At 45.1% G+C, this 13463-nt stretch overlaps 1 protein-coding gene across 1 annotated transcript; it reads left to right on the forward strand.

Moving 5' to 3' along the window:
* Positions 1-8892: 8892 nt before the first annotated feature.
* LOC133915945 (uncharacterized) lies at positions 8893-10316 on the forward strand. The gene has a single exon (XM_062359354.1). The coding sequence runs from the start codon at positions 8970-8972 to the stop codon at positions 9753-9755; it is 786 nt and encodes a 261-aa protein (XP_062215338.1). The 5' UTR covers positions 8893-8969; the 3' UTR covers positions 9756-10316.
* Positions 10317-13463: the final 3147 nt, after the last annotated feature.

Raw genomic sequence — 13463 nt, forward strand, 5'->3', positions numbered from 1 at the left:
GACCTATTCTCAGACTTTTGAAAGGGGAAACAATGTTCAACAAACCAAACATGGCTAGGTGTTATAACACGCAGGGTTAGAGGATTGTAGCACCTATACCCCTTGTGTTCTGTGGGGTAGATCAAGAAAACACATGGGATTGAACATGGTTACAGTTTGTGAGAGGATTGGGAGGATGTGTTGGGGTAGCATAGGCACCCGAAGACTCTGAGGTGAGTCCAGGATGGAGCACGACCAAAGAGCAGCACATGAGTTATGTAGCTATGGCAAGCGATTTAGCCCAAAAAGACAATGACATGTATGAGTGGAATATGAGTGTGCAGACACAGTCATTGAGGGTTCGCAAAACTCGTTTGACCTTGCCATTCTACTGAGAATTATATGGGCAAGACAACCAAAGGGTGATGCCATGCTGGGAGAGAAAGGTGCGGAGGGCAATGTTATAAAATTCTTTGCCATTGTTAGTTTGGAGTGAAAGTATGGGACGCTGGAATTGCTTGAGTGCGTAAGCTTGGAATGCTAGGAATGTATGCAGAATATCAAACTTTCTGTGAAAAGGGAAAGTCCAAGTGTGGTGAGTGTATTGAAAGCCTGAACAACTTACAATAGGAGAAGTCCAAACTTCGGCGTGAATGAGTTGGAATGGAAAATAGCTAACTGTAGTGGAATCTGAAATTGGCAATCTCGTATGTTTGCCTAGGTGACAAGCTCGACATACACGCGAGGAGGACTTATTATAGGAAAAAGGAAAAGAATTGAGGACTTTGGGTGAATATCCACAGTCTGGGTGGCCCAGGCGTTGATGCCAAATATCGCTGGAAGCCTTGGTGGAGGAGAAGCAGGAATGTGTAGCCATGCATAGAGGATAGAGATCGTCATCAGTTTTACATTGGAGGATTGCCTTCTGAGTGGAGAGATCCTTGATAGAAAAACCATGAAAGTCAAATTTAACGGTAACAAGATTATCTCGAGTTAAAGCATGAACTGATAAAAGATTTTTAAACCAATTTTGGGGAAAATAGGACATTGCGAAGGTGAAGAGGAGAGGAAAAAGTGGATATTAGGGAGTCACCGATGAAAGAGACAGTGAGAGTGGTGCCATTTCCAAAGACAATGGTGGAATTTATGGAGGAGGGGTGGAGGGTGTGGAGAATACCAGAGTTGGAGGTGAAGTGCAATGAGGCTCCTGTGTCGAGGAACCAATCGGTGGATCCTTCAGCTAGGGTGGTGAAGATATCAGTGTTGTGGAGCACGTGAAGAATACTAGCCTAATCCTAAGATAGCGGTGCAGGGGGCATCAAGGCTGATGTCATAGTGGATGTAGTCAGGGCCTGCTGGTTTGAAGGAACGCTAAGCCTAGGGCCGAGTATGCCGGTGCTCGGTGGGCGCCAAGGCATGGACTAGGCCTACACCATGTCAGTCCAAGGGTTGAAACTGGTGGACCATGGCACAGGATTAGTGGGGGAGGTCCGAGTATTGTTGTCGATAGAAGGGGATCCACCAATGTTGGAGTGCCCAAATTTCTTCTTCTTCTACTGATAGCGTTGGCCGCCGAATGCTGTTGTTAGATCCAGAACAGTGATGGGGAGGGCGAACGGCCGTCAAAGAGGTCTTAAGCTAGATCTGCTTTTCAGGTTGTTCTTTCTGGAGCTCTTCAAGAAGCAGAGAAGAACATACTGATAGGAGAGATGGCAGGGGATCTTTCACCGTGATTACATGTATGACATGGCGAAATTTAGGATTCAAGGCGTGAAGAGATTTAACACATGGTTTTTCTTTGCGAACTGCCTTAGAACATTGACAAGTGTCTTGAGCTTGGAGTAGTATTGCATGATTGTCCTGTCTCCTTGGTAAAAGCTCTAGAACTCAGGTTCGATATACACCGCACACGTTAGCCTATTGTCACGAAATAGGGTCTCGATGGAGTGCTAGACATCGTAGGAGTTGTTGTTGGGCTTCATCACTAAGTCGAGGATCTCTTTCGAGCTAGTGGTATAAAGCCAATTGATGATGGCGGAATTGATCATTAGCTAGTTGTGATCGGAGGGGGCTTAGGTGTTTGGTGTTTATGTGGGCACCAAGGGCGAACCTCCCAAAAACAGTGTCAAAGTAGAGACGCCATTGGGTATAATTGGACTTTGTGAGGTCAATGGTAATAGGGACGTGTGAGCAGATGTAAACCATCTGAATGGTTGAAGTAAAAGCTTGTTGGGTGTCGGTGGGATAGTGAATTGGAGAGGTTCTGTTGGGAAGAATGGGTAGAGGAATAAGAGGAAGAAGTCATGGTAGTGGAAGAATGTGGTGAGAGCAGGCTATTGATTGCAGATTGTACCCGTTCAGACACCATGTAAGATGATAGATTTGCAACTCAACTGTATGACATGTGGTGTTGAGTTTATATAAAAATTTACACAAGCTAACAACTCTAAACAACCTCCTGATGATGCTCTAACAGAGTCCTAATGGGTCGAGGATGTGCCTAGGATAATTAGGTGCACAACAATAGGAGGTGGAGGTTGTGGGGCTGGCTGTTGTGTCATGATCCATAGAATGAGTCTTGCCAACAGCATTGGATACGAGTTGAATATTACACTTTGCACATTTCTATCCATATTTTAATACGAATATGAATACAGATTCGAATATCCTCGAATGTGAATATGAATCGGATTGTTTGAATACAAATCCGCATCCGGATATCTACTCAATTCAGTTGTATGCGAATATCCTACAACTTTAATGACAATTTCGAAAGTATAAATTTATATAACACGAGCATACCAATAAGAGAATCATATATATTAGTTATTTGTAGGCCTCATAAGTCGTAATAGGTTGACATTTGATAGCATATATATCTTAAGTGTCAAGAAATCACCATTGCCAATTAAAGTGAACTATAATTTGTTCTTACTTCCATTAGTGGCATATATAACTATCGAGGGTTAGTCCCTGACAATGATATGGGGGGTGTACAAGTCGGTGGACGCGTGAACAACGCTTGATGGTGTGCATGTGCTTTTGATGAACTAAAGAACACAGGGGTTATCCAGGTTTAGGTCACCCGAAGGATAACAACCTTATATCATGTGTATTTTGTTATCAGAGTTTATGAACTGGTTAGAGATGAGTTTTCTTGACCCCTCCTTCTCTGCCCCCTTACAAACTGGATCATCCTCTCTTTATATACTAGAGAGAAGGAGAATTTACAAGCGGACCCTATTTAGCAGACCCATGCATGGCTAGGTATTCTATTCTTGGATCATCATCATGGAGAATCGGGTGAACCCAACTTGTCCTAAGAGCTTTGCTTGCTTGTCCCATCTGTGGAATGCTGCTGCACTTGGCTCCCCCAGTTAGCTGGCCCGTCCCATCGCCGTGCTCCGTAAGTTCATCTGTCAAGCCATCCCGTCCCTGTGCTCCGCGAGTCTACTTGCAAAATCATCCACTTGCATGGTCATTCTATAGGTCATGTCCCATCCATCACGTGGCTTAAATCGGTCCGCAACACTCCACTCTGTAGCAATCAATGCTGTGGGATGGGGCACTGCCCATCTGCGTCGGCTACAACTTTATTCGCTGGTGGAGGTACTTCGGCAAGGAAAAAACTTGAGTAGACATCAATAAATTCGATTAGATAAGTTAGGTATGGGCGTCCTGTGACCAGCCCTTAGGGCTGGTCATGGGACCATATTATATCGTGAGGAGGCTGGTTGTGTAAGCCTCACGCTGGTCGTGCAAGCCAAGGGATGGTCGTGCGATGGGCCAGGGTTCAGGAAATATTCTCCACAGGTCGCCACATCCCTTGTGAGGCCTATTATCTAGGATGCCCCCTTACTCAATACTCCAACAGTAGCCCCCAAGCTTCCCCGTGGTCGTGGTCAGGTCTGGTCGCATCACTTGGGCCCTGTGGGAACATAGTCCACCTAGAGAGTGGTTGTCAACGCCATTAGATTTCAGAGTTTGGTGTGGGGAGGTTAAGTGTCCTGAAAAAGAAAGAGAGAGAAACATTGATTGCCGCTGGGCTCGATGGACTTCTGTTTCCCATGCGCGCCCCTTGGATTTCAAGCTGTTCGGATGCTGTGCCGGTTGAGGTTCCTCAATACTTTTGAGAGTGAGGTGTTAAGATGAGATATGTATAAAAAAAAACTAAGGTGTTGATGTCCAAATACAGCCACGCATGCACGGTGTTGACCGGGAAGCAGCCATGAGCCCCCGGGGTAGTAACTAATAGGATCGGGGACATTTCTTATGGTAGTTCCACCTTTCACCCTAGGCATGAATCAATAGCTGGCCAGGCTATAAAATCAAGAGTTTACCCAGTTGGCCAGCCATCGATGTTTTTTGCAAGGCAAAAAGACAACTCTTCTTGTGGATCATGGCATCCTCCTCCCAATATTTACCAGGAATGTCGATGATTTTGGATCATTTGGCAAGGGCCAAGTCGCCTCTGATGCCTGCTCCGCTTGCTGTAGTGCCCCCGGGGGCAAACAATCTGAAAGTCCTTCTTGCGGGATTGGAGCCGTCCGCCGTCATGCCTCCCTCGTTACTGAGAGGGTTTCCTCCCACTGCTCCCACTTGATCTCCAGCCTGAGCGGTTGCTCAGGTCAAAATCATCGACATCTCTGACGATATGGAGGAGATCGATTGGGACCTTCTAGAGGAGCCTGATGAAGAGGAGAAGGTGGAGGAGGAGCAGAAGGAGGGTTAGCTGGGTTCACCGGTGCCAGTCAGTAGCTCCAGCAGGGTCTTCGCACCGGCCACCCTCCCTGGCCCCTACGCAGGCCATCGTCCGATTCACGGGGAGACCATCTACCACCCCAAGGAAGAGTATAAGTGGTTCCTTGACCTGTTAAAGGGCAAGTAGGGGTCCGAACACTTCTGAATTCTTGGAGGTGGTAGATCTTTACGATATGCAAGAGTTAGGTGGAAACAAAACAGAGAGTCTGGTCTTTTGAACTTTGAAAACTTACAAGTTATATTCCACACTCGTCCGGAAGGTTTTGCGATAGAGAAATGGGCCTGTCTCCGAGCAACCCTATATATAGAACTTACGTAGCAGGGCGATATTCCATGAGTTGTGTAATTCACAGCCGTCCTCCATAGCTAGCTTGACCGTACAAGGTCGAGTGACATCGACCACTCTGTAGGGCCCTTCCTACTTGGGGAAGAGTTCATTCTGACTGGCATTATTCTAAATTTGCCTAAGGATGAGGTTGCCTACAACTAGTCTTCGCTCCTGCACCTTGCGGTTGTGATAGTGTCTGAGGCTTTGCTGATATCGGGCATCTCGAATTAGGGCACACTTGTGAAACTCTTTGATCAGGTTTATATCATCCTCTCGTCGCGTCACCTGGTCGTTGTTCGAGTAGTTGGCCACTCGAGGCAATTAAAAGGTGATCTTGGAGGGAAGCATTGCCTCTGCGCCAAAAACAAGGAAGAAAGGGGTTTTGGTCGTAGCCATACTAGAAGTCATTCGTATAGACTAGAGTATTGTTGGTATTTCGTCCACCTAGCATCTTGAATAGCTTTCAAGCCGATCAAAGACTCGGGTTTTTGACCTGTCCGTTGCTCTGTGGGTGTGCAACTTATGCATAGCAAACTTTGGTCTTGATGTCTTTGCAATAGTCCCGGAAAGCACTACTGGTGAACTAAGTCTCGTTGTCTATAATTATACGATTTGGACTTTCAAACCGCACTACCAACCCCCTTATGAACTTAGTCGCTATTGCGGTGGTGATCTTTCTGACGGGCTCGGCCTCTATCAACTTGGTGAATTTGTCGATTGCCACAAACAGGAATTCAAAACCGCCCGGGGCTTTAGGGGATGCTCCCACAATATTGAGCCCATAAATAGTGAAAGGCCAAGAGAGTGGTATAGTTTGCAGTACTGAGGCTGGTAGGTTGGTATATTGGCCATGATACTAACATGACTTGCACCATTTCACCAACTCGCAAGCATCCTAGAGGGCAGTGGGCCAATAAATTTTTTGCTAGAATTCTTTTTCGACCAAAGCATGGTACGAAGCATGGCTAATACATATGCCTCCGTGGATATCAAAGAGCATTGTGCTCCTCTCTTCCTGAGTGATGCATTTTAGTAAAAGGTCTTTGCTCCCACAACGGTAAAGACGTCCCTCTACTAGGGAGTACCTACGGGCTTACCGCGTGACATTTTTTGCTGACGCATTATCGTTTGAGATTGCTTGATTTTGAAGGTAGTCCAAGGCTTTGTACTCTTTACGGTAGATGATACTGTGGTTTGGACACGCATGTATTTTATGCACATCCAATGACAACAGACAGATAAGCTTCTTCGCCTGATAAGTGGTGGTGGGCAAGGAGTTAGGCTTCAGAAACATGTTTTCCAAGAGGCTCAACAGATATGAGAAACTCTTATCGGACCATCCATTGCTGGCCTTCAACCTTAGAAGTTCAAGCACCGAATGCAACACCGTAAACTCCTTATCACAGCCCTTTGATTCCTCATACAAAAGTTCCTTCAAAGCCTTCTGTAATACCTCGAAATTATCTAAACCTCTTGTGTCTCTTAAAACATGTGGTTCTGCGTAGTGCAACATTTCCTCCAAATCAAAATCGGTATCATCATCCATCATAACATCAGTATCGCCTTCGACTCCCTCATCATCACCATCCACTTGATCAGCAGCAATGTCGTCGTTTTGTTCGCATGTACGTTGTTCGCCGTGATTGGACCAACATGTGTAATCCTCGATAAAACCTCTCAAGATCAAGTGTGATTTGATTATGCTTGATTTGTCCCACAATTTCTAATTCTTGCAGTGATAACATGGACAATATATTTCCTTTGTCTTCTTAGTCAAAACGTCCTTCTCGGTGGCTTCAATAAAAACACAGAGTCCTTTGATGTGTATTTCTCCATGTCTTGGTGCATCGTACATCCATGATTTATCCACCTTTAACTTCTACTATAAAATTAGATAAATAAATAAATAAATAAATTAATAATAAAATTAGAATTAAACTTTTAAAAAATATTAAAAATTGGGCATATTATGATTATAATATGTCTACGCAATTGAATCTACATTGGAGCAAATTTATGGCTCAAAATAATGTGGATTCATTACTCTCTCTTCCTCTACATAGATCTAGATAAAAAAATCCTCATGCATGATAAAACATCATAGAGGCTAAAAAACATCAAATTGAAGCGACATTTTTAAAATATAATGTTAAAATCATATGAATCTACACAATTGAATCAATATTAACATAAATTTTAGCTAATTTGATGATCTAAATGGCTAGAATCATAAGCATCTCTAGAACCTATTCAAACCCTAAATAAGCCATAAATCTAAATCTAAACTTAAAAAGATGCTAGCTAGAGATGAGATACTTTTACCTTACATGTCGCCTCCAAGGAATTCAAAAACAAAACCTTCTCTTTTATTTTCAAATTTCGTGGCCGCCTTTTGAGCTGTACTGTTCGAACAACAGTGAGCTTGATCTGAATCGAACTCCCCTCAGACAAGCACTATTTATGAAGCTATTATCACAGGCGGTTCATATAACTAACCGTCTGTGAAAACTAATTTTCACTGACGGTTAACATAAGGAACCGTCTATAGAAACAGACTCTAATTTCACAGGCGGTTTATATAAGGAGCCGCCTGCGAAAATGAAGCATTCCACAGGCAATTCCTTATGTGAACCGTCTGTGATAATAGAGTCTATTTTCATAGGTGGTTCCTTATGCTAACCGTCTGTGGAAATAAAATATTCCACAGACGATTTCTTATGTGAATCATCTATGATAATAGAGTTATTTACACATAATGAATCATCTATGAAAATTAGTTTTCATATACGGTCCACAACCATACAGGATCCCAGCTTACTACTCAGTCGGTTGTCATATGAACTATATGTAGAAATGAACATTATTTGTCTTAAAAGAATAACTTTTGTAGTAGTGAAAAGTTCCCAACGAGCCACCATTTTCATTTTCTCTGGATCTACGTTGAAACAATTTTCATCTACAGTAGCCGATTGGGTTCATTCCTACGTTTGACCTTTTGGATACTTTATATAGGTGATGGAGGAGAGGTAAATCTTACTCTCTAATTTTTGGTGGAGTACATATATTATAAGAGACTCTTGAATCTTTACATGAGCTGATGTGTTACCTGGGCCGATGCCTATCCCCCAATAGTAAGTAATTAATATATTGGCTAGCTTGAGCTTGAGCCGTGGACCGAAATCTTTGATTTGATTTAGGAAGTTGAGTCCCCGAAAAATCTCGAGTCCTGACAAAAAAGAAAGATTAGGAAATTGGCTATAACCTGGAAGCCAGGTCAAGTCCAAGAGTGAGATACTACGAAAAAGATGACTTGGCTACCTAGGTGAGCAAGTGAAGTAGTGGGTCACTCTCACTCGGGTGCATGCGTTCCCACCTTGCTCAGGCTGAGAATCTCGTCGGAAAGTTTCCAACGAGATGCCATTTTAATTTTTTTCGGATCTGCGTCGATCGTCCGGCCCAGTCGCCAAGTACGCACATGACATGGTCATTTCTGGCTCACTGAAAGCAGGCTGACTTGGAAGGGGAGAGGTGAAGGCCCATTTCCCATCTCCCATCTCCCGTCTTCCACGCCCGCCCCATGTCAGTACAGAGTCTTCTACGCACAGGTAGCCCGGCCGGTACGACGGTGTGAACGAGAAGCCTGCGCCGGGCCGTGGACTCGACCAGGTCTCCCCAGATAACGATTGCCAGGAGCCATCCAGCGAAAGCGTCAAAGTCGCGGTCAGTCTTCTCTTCTCCTCCCCGGGCCCACGGTTTACTCCGGACGGACTAGTGCAGTGCAAATATATAAGGGACCTAGCTGAGCACCACCCTGCCGTGCCACCTTTATTTCCACTGCCTCAGCGAGCTTCACTCACTGCCCGCGACCGCCCATACCTCAAGCCTACGGCGGCCGGCATTCATGGCGCTGTCTGAGTTCAGCGTCGCGGCTCTCATCTCACTCGTCACTGCCCTTCTCCTCCTCGCCCACGCGCTGCAACTCCACCAACCGTCGCGCCTCCGCAGCCCGGGCGCCACGCTCGCCGGCCTCCTGCTCTCCGCGCTCGATCGCTTCCACGGCCGCAGCCTCCTCGACCTCGCCACCCGGAGGAACATGATCCTCCTCTGCCACGTCATCGTCCTCGTCATCCTCAAGGACACCGGCATCCTCAGCACCCCTGCTCGGCGCCGCGCGGGCGCGGCAACCACCAACATCGCCGACGCAGCAGCCGCTCGGGAACGCCCCCACGCCAGGAGCATCGTCGTGTGGCGGCCGCGGAACAGGGCCGCCCCAGCCGCGTCGTCTGGCTCCAAGAACGCGGCCGTCACCGGCAGCGCTCGTCTCATGCTGGACGAGACTGCGGCAACCCGATGCACCGCACCTACATTGACGGAACCAGAACACGGGGAAAAGCACGTGGCCACCAGAGAGATCATCATCGTGGAGGAACGGAGGAATAATTACCTCCTCGACCATCACGGCGCAGCTGTTGTTGAACATGAACAGGCTACTGCGGTGGACGGCAGTGAGAGCTCCCGTTTGGACATTGGTCGTGTTCTCGTTGCCGACGACGACGTGAGGAACACAGCGCGGGAGGAGACAGCGGAAGTGGAATTAGCAGATGACAGGAGGTTCGAGGAGTTCATCGCCAACACGAGGAGGAGGATGCAACTGGAGAGCCTACAGCTGGTCAAGGTCGTATCATAAGATATACCTATGTAGTAGAGAACCTTTACAGTACACCATGATACTAGATGATATAGAGTATTATTGTTGTGATCTAACCGTCCATTTTAGTAGTATTATTGTAATTATCTTGATACCCTTAGGAGTAATTATGTCATTGACTGACCGGACTTCGGACTTTCGTCACCCATCATCGACCGACCGACGGTGGGTGGAAACCCTAATAAATGAAATGAACAGAATAAGTGAAAGCTTATCCGAAGAATAAACTAACATTTTGATCTTCCCTAATTAAACATATAATTTACAAGGTTATAATAGTTTTTTTTTCCAATTCTACCCTTATGATACCCATGATACTTTTTAATGATACCTATGATACTGATAGGCGATAGAGTATCATTGGACCAATCTAAGCCACCGGATGAAGAAAATGGACGGTATGCACTCATTTAGGTGTACTATAAAAATCCTTATGTAGGAACCTGACAAGCTTGTCGATCGATCCGTCCTAGATAGTTTTAAGCCTTCCATGTGTTCCTTTGTTTCGTCAGTGATCATATATATGGAAAATCCTTTTTTACCTTTTTTCCAGGGTTGATCATCACAACATCGATAGATGCTCGATCAGCCACCGGTGCTTGCAGTTATCTTTCCCGGCTATAATTGGCAGATCTAATTAAGACGGAATGAAAATTGTGACTGCACGAGTTTTCTTTGCCTGTTTTCCATACAAAGAAGCAGAGCGCAATCCCGATCAGAAACGACGAGTCAGTGGTAATACGAGATAATCAATTGAAATTGGCCCTGGATCAACTATGTGCATATCGAACGACAATGTACACTCACGAGCCTGCCTAGCTGTGTTGGTTTCCCTTGACATTTTGCTCTCGCTTTGTCTCGTGAAAGCTAACAATGGGCCTGCACTTCTTGCACTTTGTTTAGACTACGTGATTGACAAGCAGATGTGCACCTAACAAGAGGCGTTCCTAAGTCAAAATTTAACACGTCTGTTTTGGTTTCAAGGCAATATAGTGCCAAGTAATAGTTTCATTGTTTTTTATGCACCACATCCTTTCGAGTATGTATTTTTCAGACCCGGCACCACCTTTAGAATTTGAATCTTTGTGCACTTCATAAAAATCTTGAAAAAAAATACACAAATGTAACACAAAAAATGTGTCAAAAATGGGATCATACGTGAGTTATACAAAAAAGACAAATAATTTGTGTAGTTGTTGATCATATTTTTACGCTAAATTTTGTGTGTAAATAGTAGACCCGAGCATTTTACGGGCTAGACTGACAAAAAGACTAGTTTATTTAGGGCCTAAGAATTGTGTCCAAGCCTGCCCATTAAGTTTGTCGGACAGCAAAAGTCAGGACCGGGCCAGGCCACTCATTTATTTTTACATGTAAAAATAAGTAAAATATTATTTCGGGCCGGACTCAGACTGGACCTAGTTTGTTTTCTACTTTTTTATTTTTATATTTTTTGATTAAAAATTTAAATAAATAGATTCCTCGTGAAAAAAATTGTAAAACTAGGCGCTTGCAACCCCTGAGAGGGCTGTAGCCCTCAGAGGACGGCTACGGCTGCTAACTGCCCTCTCAGGGGGCGGGTAGGGCCTGGGAGAGCAGTTAGCAGCCTAGCCGCTCTCTAAGGGGGCGGTAATGGCATTTTTTTTTCTGAAAGTTGCAAAATTTTGTGTTTTTGGTCAAAATTTAAAATAGGGAATTTACAAAATTTCGAATTAAAAAGGTTGAAGAGTAGTGAAAACGGTATACTGAAGAAACGAGAATTTGGAGTAGGTTACGTAATTTTTGGAAGATAAAAAATCAGTATTTGTGAACAAATTGTATATGTAAAGCACTTTTTGCAGCATATTACGCGGGTATGAGGTTGCGAACAGCGACAAACATAAGATTAAATATATGGTGGAAAACATTACATGAGACTGTAACCACGATGACACGACGAGAAAAAGAAGGTGGCATGTACAGTTCGCACAAAGACCTACTTTTTAGTGCGCCGCTCCTAGTCATAAAATGCCTTAGGGAGTGGAAATATGTCGGGTTACATTAGATACTCTCTACTGAGTGCATCTAGGATATTTTCCCTTTCGAAGGACATCGGGACGTGCCGCCTTAGCACGGCGGGCTCTCTCCCGCTTCCTTGCCCTCTCAGCCTCCCGAGCTTGAGCTACAGTATGGTCGTGTGCCTCCTTTCTCATGCGCTCTTCTTCCTGCCGCTTTAGGCGAAGTTCCTCTTGCTGTTGCTCATACTCCCGACGTGCGTAAGCTTCCCTTCTCCACCTCATGGTCATATTGACCCACTGCTTATGTTCCTTATTTTGCTCATTGTCGAACCATTGAATAAAATCACAGAGCGGTGGAGGGGACTGAACAAATAGAACAAGATAAGCGATTAGTAAAACAGGGTGCGAAATCGGCAAAGATGTGGCTGATATTTGTTGCTATACCGGTGGATACTCATATGTTCCATGTTGAGGCTTATCATATTCGTAGGTGGCACACATGAAGAAGCGCAACCCATAGGTGTATGAGATGTCCTGCGACTCGCGGAGCCTGCAACGGTCACCACAGAAGCACATCGGTGGTTCGATACCTTGAGGGATGAAAATCCCCCAATGTTTCTTTGGTGGGCTTGGTGGAGCTGAGGAAGACATTGCACTTGAGAGATCTGAGAAATGAGTGGTGCATCAACGTATGGAGGTTCGGCTATTTATGGTGGGGGAAGGCAGGAGCATTGGATTCCTTCTTGAAGAAAGGAGTGAATGGAATTGCTCAAAGGGTGACAGGAGCATTGGATTCCATCTTGAAGAATAGGAAAGTTGTGGTATTGATGATGGACAGAGATTCCATGTGTATTGGTACCTGTGTTGTTATTTATTTTGTGGTAAAAGCTGTCCGATGTTGTCACTTCTTGTCTAAAGCCTGCGCAAGGAGACATGTGTTGTCATTTCATGGTTAAAGTTCAGTAGTGTAGTCACTTCGTGATTAAAGTTAGACTCCTGACAGAGTTATCGAGCGGTCACTTCGTGTATAAGTAGCTTTGTAAGATATACTTTTCTAGGTCTGTCGTGAATGGTTCATACATGGGTGAGGACGATAGAATGTAGCATGTGGTCATGTTGGATTAAGAAATGCAACTAGCATGTCATCACATTGGAATAAGAAATGCAGTTACGACATGCTAAGTGAGACCATAAAGATTACACGCGTCCGAATACGTAAGAGTACATCGCGAATTGAATATGCATATGTAAGTTACAAAAACAAATGTAAAATCCTACTACTGTCTCTCCTGCTACCGTCGGCCGTTCCCCCCATCGTGGTCCCACTGCCGCTGCCGCTGGTTGACCCTAACGTGGCCCCTGGAGTAGGTGAGGGGGTCAGGTGGACCGACCTACCTGGTAGGCCTAGTAGGGAGCACCGGTGTCGAGGCCTCGTCCTAGATGGATTGTGTCCGAAGTGGAGCACTGGGTACCTGGGACCGCTGGATGACGTCGTAGTCTGGTGTGCCCCTGAAGAAGTCCCGAGCGAGGTCGTAAGCGGGGTCCGAGCCAGCCTCATCCTCTTGACTAGGGTATGAGGACTGTGAAGGATCTGTTGGCATCCATGTGTACTGGCTGGAGGGGCCTACGAACAAATAATTATATTAGATATGGACAATGTGGAAATGAAAGTAGTAGTACAAAATGCACA

The sequence above is a fragment of the Phragmites australis genome, chromosome 4 (genome assembly GCF_958298935.1).
Source record: "Phragmites australis chromosome 4, lpPhrAust1.1, whole genome shotgun sequence".
Lineage (NCBI taxonomy): Eukaryota > Viridiplantae > Streptophyta > Magnoliopsida > Poales > Poaceae > Phragmites > Phragmites australis.